Source organism: Erpetoichthys calabaricus, chromosome 3 (genome assembly GCF_900747795.2).
Source record: "Erpetoichthys calabaricus chromosome 3, fErpCal1.3, whole genome shotgun sequence".
NCBI classification, from domain to species: Eukaryota; Metazoa; Chordata; class Cladistia; order Polypteriformes; family Polypteridae; genus Erpetoichthys; species Erpetoichthys calabaricus.
Window position 1 is genome coordinate 301,763,425 of NC_041396.2, and position 10,864 is coordinate 301,774,288.

General features: G+C 41.7%; 1 protein-coding gene across 2 annotated transcripts in view; it reads left to right on the forward strand.

Annotated features, from left to right (window-relative positions):
• Nucleotides 1-10,063, forward strand: part of cnpy2 (canopy FGF signaling regulator 2) — a 44,227-nt gene extending 34,164 nt beyond the window's left edge. For both annotated transcript variants that reach the window (XM_028798599.2, XM_051925102.1), the window contains exons 5-6: nt 6,374-6,470; nt 9,207-10,063. In XM_028798599.2, the coding sequence (XP_028654432.1) occupies nt 6,374-6,470; nt 9,207-9,250 (141 nt within the window). In that variant the 3' untranslated portion in view covers nt 9,251-10,063. The remainder of the gene's footprint in view (nt 1-6,373; nt 6,471-9,206) is intronic.
• Nucleotides 10,064-10,864: the final 801 nt, after the last annotated feature.

Below are 10,864 nucleotides of genomic sequence, written 5' to 3' on the forward strand. Positions count from 1 at the left end.
GGCCGGACATCCTTGGTTTTACCAATTAAACCCTTAAACCGTCATAACTGGCTATATTCGATTCCCAATGCAGTTTGCCAGCACGCTGGAGCTGATCAGTCAGTGACGTACATTTGTTGAGCAGCCAGCTCATGACCACTGCTGCCCCCTAGCGAATCAGCATCACTGTCCCTGGGATTGAGCCGCTGCACTTGACTGGCCTGCAGGCATCAGCGTTGGCCTCTCTGTGCTTGTGTGCCGCCAGTCCAAGCGCAGTTGGCTCGGTGTTTGAGTGAATTTCATCAATGGCGTCAGCTGCACCTTGTACATATCATAATAGATTGTTTTTTTTGTTTGTTTTTTTTTTTTTTATAGTTTTTACAGTTCATTGGCAGCATGTAAAATGAACAGTGTTGCAGTAATTGTGATTGTCTTTGCGTGAACAAAAAGTGTTCCGTTAAAAATTTCACATTTTCTTGGTGAATTGTGACATTTACTTAGAAAATGCAGCAAAAAAGTATTCGGCATCCGGGGATGCATTAACCCCCCCCCCAATATGTGTCCATTTAAGGGTTAAATTCAGAACCTGAAGGGCACGACATGTTTTAATTCCAGTCCCATTTTTAACTAGCAACCAATTAGCACTGATAATGAAAATTTATTTTGCCTTCATTTTAATTGACTTGCTCTTCGAGATTCATGACCCAAAATTCTTTCTTTTGCCTTAAGATGTAGCTAAACAACAATGAGTTGCAAAGCAAGCAGATAACCAACTAACTCGTGGGCCTCAAACTTATGTCCTGGTGCGCCGACTTTTGGCCACAACTAACTTCTTCCTAGTTGAAAAAACACATTATATGGCCTGTTAGTGCTCTCATTCAGCCACAACAGACATTTGTGTAAGCACACTACTGACATGCTTTGCGGTCAAGAGCAAGTCCCTATTTCCCAGGCCTTGTTTTTTTTATCTCTTCAAATATTTTATTGAAGCAGATGATATATGATGGACACAGATGCAAACAGGATCAGGTTATCTTATCATCTGTTGGCTCGCTTTACATCTCATTATTTTTTGGTTGCCGGAAACAATTACAGTTTCCGAGTCTTAAAAAGCAAGTCACCTAAAATCAATGCAAATCAAGGTAGCTTCAGTTAGCAGCAGTATTAGAAGGCTATTGTAAGTGTAACACGGTTTTATCATGGAAAGTGTTCCACGAAAGTTACTTTAACCTCTAAGGTTCTTTTTATATTGGTGAACAAATTAATCTTGAAGAGGCCTAAATCATTAGCTTTGATTTACATGAACACCTTGCAATGGTTACCTTTTTGACATTGACTCGTGACTCATTCTTATCAGTGGTGGCCAAGGCTGACTACCTCAGCTTCATTATCTTAGCATATGCTAGCGGATACTCTGCACTCCTGTCTGGACACCCAAATTGCTTCAGGGCTACTTTTTCAAACTACCTTAATAATATTCTTTACATTTATGTAGCGCTTTTCTCACTACAGAAAGCACTTTTCATGGTGAGTGGGGAGCCACTTCAACCACCACTACTGTCTAGCATCCACCTGGATGATGCGACGGCAGCCATTTCTGCGCCAGTACTCTCACTAGATATTAACTATTAAGTGGTGAGAAAGTTAGTCAGTTAGAGATGGGGGATAATTAGGGGGGAAAGCATGACTAGGCTGGACATCAGGATACACCATACACTTTACGAAGGATGCCCAGATATCTTTTATGAACACAGAAAGTCAGGACCTCAGTTTTATGTCTCATCCGAAGGACAGCGCCATTTTTACCGCACAATGTCCCCATCACTGCACTTGGGGCATTGAGATCCACATTCAGACCACAAGGTAAGTGCCCCCTGCTGGCCTCTCCAACACCCAAACGTTTCCTAGATGGTCACCCATCCAAGTACGGGCCGGGCCTGAACATGTTTAGCTTCAGCTAATTTCCTAGATAGACAGATAGATAGATAGATAGAGAGAGTGAGTCATATGAAAACGTTTGGGAACCCCTCTCAGCCTGCATAACAATTTACTCTTCTTCAACAAAAAAGATAACAGTGGTATGTCTTTCATTTCCTAGGAACATCTGAGTACTGCGGTGTTTTCCGAACAAAGATTTTTAGTGAAGCAGTATTTAGTTGTATGAAATTAAATCAAATGAGAAAAACTGGCTGTGCAAAAATGTGGGTCCCCTTGTCATTTTGCTGATTTGAATGCCTGTCACTGCTCAATGCTGATTACTTGGTTGGATGAGCTCATTAAGCCTTGAATTTCAAAGACAGGTGTGTCCCATCATGAGATATAAAGGTATTTAAGGTGGTCAATTGCAAGTTGTGCTTCCCTTTGACTCTCCTCTGAAGAGTGACAGCATGGGATCCTCAAAGCAACTCTCAAAAGATCTGAAAACAAAGATTGTTCAGTCTCATGGTTTAGGAGAAGGCTACAAAAAGCCATCTCAGAGGTTTAAACTGTCAGTTTAAACTGTAAGGAATGGAATCAGGAAATGGAAGGCCACAGGCACAGTTGCTGTTAAACCCTGCAGGTCTGGCAGGCCAAGAAAAATACAGGAGCAGCATATGAGCAGGATTGTGAGAATGGTTACAGACAACCACAGATCACCTCCAAAGACCTGCAAGAGCATCTTGCTGCAGATGGTATATCTGTACATAGTTCTACAATTCAGCGCAATTTGCACAAAGAACATCTGTATGGCAGGGTGATGAGCAAGAAGCCCTTTGGCCACAAACAGAGTCCCTTGTTGTATGCTAATGCTCATTTAGACAAGCCAGGTTCATTTTGGAACAAACTGCTTTGGACTGTTAAGACAAAAATGGAGTTATTTTGGTCAGAACAAAAGGCGCTTTGCATGGTAGAAGAAGAACACCGCATTCCAAGAAAAACACCTGCTACCTACTGTCAAATTTGTTGGAGGTCCCATCACGCTGTGGGGCTGTGTGGCTAGTTCAGGGACTGGGGCCCTTGTTAAAGTCGAGGGTCAGATGAATTCAACCCAATATCAACAAATTCTTCAGGATAATGTTCAAGCATCAGTCACAAAGTTGAAGTTACGCAGGGGTTGGATATTCCAACAAGACAACGACCCACAACACAGTTGGAAATCTCCCTCTGCATGAATGCCTTTGTAGAAGTACAATGTTGTGGAATGGCCGTCACAGTCCCCTGACTTGAATATCATCAAAAATCTATGGGATGATTTGAAGCAGGCTGTCCATGCTCGGCAGCCATCAAATTTAACTGAACTGAAGAGATTTTGTATGAAGAATGGTCAAAAATACCTCCATCCAGAATCCAGACACTCATCAGAGGCTATAGGAGGACAGCGTCTAGAGGCTGTTAGATTAGCAAAAGGAGGCTCAACTAAGTATTGATGTCATATCTCTGTTGGGGTGCCCACATTTATGCACCTGTCTAATTTTGTTATGATGCATATTGCATATTTTCTGTTAACCCAATAAACAATGTCACTGCTGAAATACTACTGTTTCCATAAGGCATGTCATATACTGAAAGGACGTTCAGCCAATGAGAAACAAAAATCCAAAGAATTAAGAGAGGCTCCCAAACTTTTTCATATGACTATAGATAGATAGATTGATTATGGTCTCTCATTCAAGTAGTGACCGGACCTAGTCATGCTTAGGTTCAGGTGGATGACCTGTTCTAAAGTGCATGTGCTATGATTTTAAAAAGGCCAAGTGCCAGGATGCACAGGTGTGGTGCTCAGCTCCCAGAATCATTACCTTTTGAAGGGGCTGCACAAATCTAACATATTAGCAATATGGCTCAGACTGACTATCTCTCTTTAATGCCTTAGCAGGGGCCAGAGAGATGCCTATACAGTTAAACCTCCGGTCATGAACGTTTCTGAACACATACAAATCGGGTTACCTCACAACTACACGCTCCGGTGGCGAACAAAAATACTGGTTCCAGTTTCCCTACGCACCAATGATTTCCCATTCTCCGTTTCCCATTTTCTTTTGTTTGCGTATACAGGGCCAAACAAAGCAGCTGATGTTGCAAAAGGAGTTATAATGTTAACCAATGGTATAATTAATTATTTTTGTGCTTAAAAAAATATATATTTACATACAGTTCGTATGGTCTGGAATGGATTAATTGTATGTACATGCAATCTTATGGGGAAATTACATTCGGGTCGTGACCAAATCGGGTCACGTCCAGAGTTTTGGAACGAATTACGGTCATGACCAGAGATACTAAAGTATCCTTTGGCTCTAACATTGTCTTCCCTGAACAGGCTGCACACTTACTCTAACAGAGGCCTAGAGGTTCTCCTTACAGGTTAACTTTATTCTTTGGTTTCTTGATTGCTAACTTTGAAAGAGATGAACAAAGTTCACTATTACATTCATCACTGAGGCAGGTGATATCAATTAACAAGGCTGGTTTCAGTGAGATTAATGTTGCATCACATTTTCTTAACTGTGGTATGATGCAATATTCTAACTTTAATCATTATTTATGTTTATTAGCTGAGAAACCAGGCATTAGATAGTAGGAATCAAAATTAGAAGAAAACAAACAACCTGAATGATTCAAATCAACGTTCAAACAGCAAGCTTGGCTTCAGTATTACCAGCAGAGAGATGTCCATTTAGTTAGTATTCTTTCATTAGAACATTCTAGACAAGAACTGGCCATTCAGCCCAACCAAGCTTGCCAGTCCCATCCACTTAAACCTTCTAAAATAATATCAAGTCAAGTTTTGAAAGTCCCTAAAGTCGTCCTGTCTACTTGGTCACTTATTCAAAGTGTCTGTTGTTCTCTATGTAAAGAAAAACTTCCTAATGTTTGTGTGACATTCACCATTCACAAGTTTCCTACTGTGTTCCCCGTGTTCTTGATGAACTCATTTTAAAGTCACAGTCTCAATCCAGTGGATAATTTTAAACACTTCAGACCTCTTAATCACTGTTTGCTTAAACTGAAAAGGTTCAACTCCTTCAATCTCTCCTCATAGCTCAGACCTCCCAGTCCTAGTCAGCGAAGTTGCTCTCCTCTGGACTTCCTCTAGTGCTGCTGTGTCTTTTTTTGTAATATGGAGGCCACAACAGTACACAGTTCTCAAGGTGAGGCCACACTCGTATGTTGCTCCATAAACGATGCCGCAGCTACTTGACTCTATGTAAGCCTGACACATTTGGAGGGTAAGGACATGTACGTGTGGAGGTTCTTAGACTTCAGCTCCATATTCAATACAATTATCCCTCAGCACATGATAGACAAACTTGCTGTGGATATTAGACCTCCTGACAGACAGACCCCAGTCAGTACAAGCTGGAAACTATTAAATGTATTCTAATCAATGGTGTCCCCCAAGACTTTACCTTGAGTCCACTACTCTTCATCCTAATGAACCACAACTGTTGCGCCAGGCATGGCATGGCACAATGACACAACAGTGATGTGATGTGTCCTCTTAATCTCTTGCTTAAAATGTAAAGGCTCGGCTCTTTGAATCTTTCCGCGTAATTCATCCCCTGTAGCCCTCAATCAGCCTAGTCCCTCTTCTCTGGACCTTTTCTAGTGCTTCTGTGTTCTTTTTGTAGCCTGGAGACCAAAACTGCACACAGTGCTCCGGATGAGGCCTCACCAGTATGTTATTAAGCTTGAGCAGAACCTCCTGTGACTTGTACTCCACACATCAAGGCGCTATATAACCCGACATTCTGTTAGCCTTCTTAATGGCTTCAGAACACTGTCTGGCAGTTGATATTGATGAGTCCACTGTGACTCCTAAGTACTTCTCCTAAGGTGTACTTTCGATTTTCTGACATCCCATTGTGTATTCAAACCTTAATAGTACCTAACCTAATTTTAGCACCCCTCATAATGGATGAAGGAGGAAGATTAAGAAAGTGAGCAGCATTATTTACCCAGAAGTCTCTGATTTGTACATAATGGCAGAAATGTTTTGGTGATGAATTATTCTTCTCACTCGTAACAGCACGTGTGTGTTGAGGATCAGTACTGAGAAGGTGAAGCTGCCAGTTCTCACATGTAGGGTCCTGATACTTAGGGGCGTGATGATGCATCTTGATGAAATGCCCCCTGTCCTTCTGGCATCCTGGCTTCACACTGTTAAATGCTGAGATACACAGACTGTACTCTGGCATAGTACTCTTTACTGTCTATGTGTGTCACAATGGCATATCACTCATCAATTCTTACTTCAGACACCAGTTGTTTCCAGTTTTTTGAGATGAGCAGATCCCTACGCCATTATGTAAATGCATTAAAGAGAGTTTATTGTGAAAAACACACAACAGGAAGACCGAGGACCCACTACCCTCCAGCTCCTGAGTAACATTTTTGTCTGGTTTCCTTGCAGTGTGAGACCATCGTGGAGCAATATGAAGATGAGCTTATTGAATTTTTCTCTCATGAGGCGGAGAATGTGAAGGACAAGCTTTGCAGCAAGCGGACTGGTGAGAGGAGATTTCTTTCTGTTACACTTGAAGGTGGTGATGGGCAAATTATCAACGATTCATTTTTTTTGAGCAACTCCATTCAGTGAGTCATATGTATTCAAAGCGCAAATTCATCTGTTCAGGGGAGTACAACAGGAGTGCTGTCAGTACACGTGAGATGTCGTTTTGTTTCTCCAGCTAGACGTTAACAGCTGATTCATGATACTTGTTTTAATTACTATTCTTTTGAGTTTAAACTGAAACATAACTAGCACAAGAGAAGTCTGTCACTGCTCCCTCATTCTTCATCATAGAAGTCCAATACAGTAACAACACATTTCCTTACATAATGTATTGTTTGTTTTCTACAATTTGCTAATTGAATTTTTTAAACTGAACATAAACACATAATTGTAAACAAATACATTTATGTCCACTTGTACATTCTTGAACTTTATTATGATATTGCAATTTCTAACAATTAAGTGCTTTCAAGAGTACTTCAGTGCACCTGTTTTTATAGCCACAGTGTAAAACAGTGTGGAGGGCCCTGCCCGGCTCTGCACTCCTGACGTCATGCTTCCCCCTCCCCTTGGCCCACAGCCCCTGTCTCGGATTAGCATGAATACATCACTCCTGTAAGCAAACTATGATTCATAGCGCGACGACACAACCAGAATGTTCAAGCAAATTATAGAAAAAAACCCAATCTAAATCCATTAAGTAGTTCTCTCATGAAACAGACAGACGTTGGATTTTTTATATCATATCCTCTTTAATAAAACCCCTGTGTGTGTGTGTGTCCAGTGTCCGTGTGTGTGTGTCTTCTGGTGAAGTGCACATGCGCGGGGCACGGTGCAATGCTTCAAAGCAGATGCTTCAAAGGCCGCCTGACGCGTCACACAAGACAGAGAGGGTGGGACCTATAAAATATCGTGTGGCAGATCCAATCGGATTTCGGTAAATGAGGTAAGACCTAAAACAGAAAACACGAAAAATCCAATCGGGTACTGAGACGCGGAGACCAGCTTCCCCATTGTTGTGCAAGTGTTCACTCTGAAGATGTCAGATTTGCGATTACGAAGCTTGGCCCGGTAAAGTGTAAAGTAAAAGTAGATTTATTTTCGCGCACATTACATCAGTTGCTGGGGAGAATCTGCTGATTGCCCACTGTTGTGACAGAAAATTAAACGCAGATTACGGACAGCAAAGCCAGTATTACTGTCAGAGAAAATTACAGGCATTTTACAGAAAAAAGTTAATGAGGTAAAAGGTCCCTTGCCATTTAATATGGACTGTTTCTACTAATGTTTATGGACTACTGCTCTAGCGCCCATTATTGTAACGGGCTTAATGTTTAGTTTTTATATAATACGCTACCATGGCTGTTCGTTTGTCTGTCCAGGATTTTAAATCACCTGTAGCTCGCAAACCGTTTGAACTATTGACCTGAAATTTGGTACACGTATACTACATGACGTCTACTATCCACTTTCGGGGTAATGGTTGACCTCCAAGGTTATTCCTCTTTTTATTTTATTTTATTGTAGAATCAACTCTTGGTAGCAGCCAGCAGGGCGGCCATGCGGCACATGCGTACGGGCACCGTTCTCATCCCTACCACCTTCACTGTCACTTCCCCTTCCTCTTCATATCTTAAATCATTCTGGAGGCAGATTGAAGACTTAAGTGCAAGCTTAAGTGAAGAATTAAAGAAAATGTACTAAGTAATTACAACACAAACACTGACTTGATCAGTTGTAATGCGAAAAGATGCCGATGAAAGAAGAGAAGAAGCGGGCCGCTAGGGTAGAGAAAAGGAGAGCTGCTCAGGAAGCAGCAAGCGCATCAACCTCTGAGCAAATGAATGTACAGAGAAAGAGTAGGAAAAATAGGAATGCTCAAGTCAAGTGTATTCACAGCACATTATCGTGCAGTACACCGTTACTGGCATAAAATAAAATGCTCAAGTCTGTGTGTGTGAGTGTGTGTGTGTGTCTGGTCTCTCCAAGCAACCTGATTGGGCAGTCTGGCTTCGGTTGATTTGCTGTGATTGGTCAGTCAAATGTAATCAAGGCAGTAACTGCCTGACAAAGGAGGCTGACACACGTGAGGATACTGAAGAATACGAATGATGTTTTCACAGCAGGTAATGGTGATAGTCAAAAATAAGACAGGAGGCAAGCAACATGCCTCAAAATGGCAGAGGCTGAGCAGCAGGCTTTACAGGAACATGATCAAGAGGTGAAGTGCCACACAAGAGATTGAGACACACTAGGAGACACACAGCATTCAACATATAGAATGAATGCTGAGGTTACATGAGATAATCAAAATTTTTTTCATTAATTCTGTTACCTGTAAATCTCTAGTTTAATGTACACATCCATATACCAATGTCTGAATTGCTAGATTATATATTTGTGATTTATTCAACTGTGAGTTTTTTTTTAATGTCCACCAACCCAGGATCTTATTGATCAATCGAACAAATTAAATGAATCAATTCACTTAAAATGTGTAATTCAAAAATTCAAATCAGTAAAGAGAATTGCAGCACCCATTACAAGTTGCGGGTTGATGCCTACTGCAGCACTGTTGTGTGTTGAAGGAGGTAATTTCTCGTCAGCCGCTGTGTACAAAGGCTTTCATGTTGACGTCACCTGATCATTGATTACGTGGGCGATGGACCCATGTTCCATTACAAAAGGGAGCAAACACTGACTGTTCCTTTTTCATCTTCTCCTGTTACAGATCTCTGTGACCACGCTCTCCATATACCTCACGATGAACTATGACGAATAGGGCCAATAAGATGGCAGACAGCATAGAACTCGGTCAACTAGGACTTCTCAGCTTCATGTGATTTCAACAACCTCTGACCTTTTTTTTTTCTTTTTTTGGGATACCACATCAGCAGCAGGAAGAAGTGCACCGGTGCCACCCCCTCCTCAATAACCCCCTGCCCCTGGAACGTTCTTCTGTTTGCCTTTGACAGATGGTTAGATCTCACTGTCTTGACAACACAAGTGAAAGGTCACATCACGTGCCTGTTGAAGGTTTGGCAGCTCGTACTGTTGGCTCCCATTCTTTACTCTGGGGTCTCTTGTTACATACAGTGTGTTCAAGGAGACTGCTTTGCAGCATGGTACTGGGAACCAACAGTAGATAATCCATCATTGTCATTGATTTTAGTGCGCACTGCTGTACATAAGTTTTGGAGGCTGTCAATTGGCTGAACCTTCTCCTAAGTGACTTGACGTAGTACCAAAAGGATGTCACTTCAGGTTGGGGAATCTCCATCTCTGGGGAAGTGACTATGCAGGGAGGGACAAGCAGGGATTCAAATCTTTTATGTTTTTGTTTCTCTCTCTCTTTCAAGCGTAATTTGTCACAGCCGTAAAACGTCAAGATTTATTTGCATCCGTTTTAGAGATTGCCACTGTCAAACGCAGGAGCATAACTGCCGGGTTACTGAAAAAAATTGAAGTTTTTCTTCATGGTGCTTGTATTTGTGCCCTCTCTGTCTGAGTTGAGGGTTACATCTCCATCAAAGAGAACACATTCCATTATGATGCATACTTTTTTCCAATAAAATGTCTATTTATATAGCAATGAGCAGCCCTCAAGTTTTTTTTTTTTTTTAAGTTGGTCAAGTGTGTACACCATGCAAGGAGAAGCAACTGACCACTCAGGTGTGCCCCCTTAGTGTCGTAGACTATGGGCTGTTCTCTTGGGCTTTGCTTACGGTTATGATGTGATGCATACTGACATATCTGAATATCCGAGTGCTACAGTGGCATCAGTCCTGGTCTCTGGAGGAGGACATTGCTGTTCGTGAAGGGTGACCAGTTACACTTCTCCACCTAACAAGGATGGAAAGAAGGCCAACACCCTCACGCCAAACTTCATGCTTGGTTCTTCCTCTTTCCACCCCTTTACAAGAAATCTCTTGATGGTGATAAAAAAACTTTTAACTGTTGCAATAAAATATAACTGATGACAAAAAACATGCATATTCAACAAAACAATCGCTACACTCACCACAAAACTATGAACACAACTCACTATGATTCCTTACAGAAACGGTCAGAGTACAGACAAAACGGATAAAAAGTCAGCTTTAGAGGTTAATGGTGGCAAATGCGACACGTAAATCTGCTGCTGCCACACCAGATTTAGCGTTGAGGAGCTCCTGTTTGCTGTTCTTCAGGTAAGGGTCCTGCTCCAGTTTCCTGAGGTGACCACCTTTCCAACTACGAACCTCTCCACCAATGACCTGCCAGTTTTTCTGTCAGCTGGGGCAGTTGTCATTCAAAACACTTCCAGTATTGTCATTTTAGAACTGATGTGATGCTGAAGTGAATCCCCATCTTCTTCCTCTTCTTGCTGTTCTATAATCCTTTTAAAGG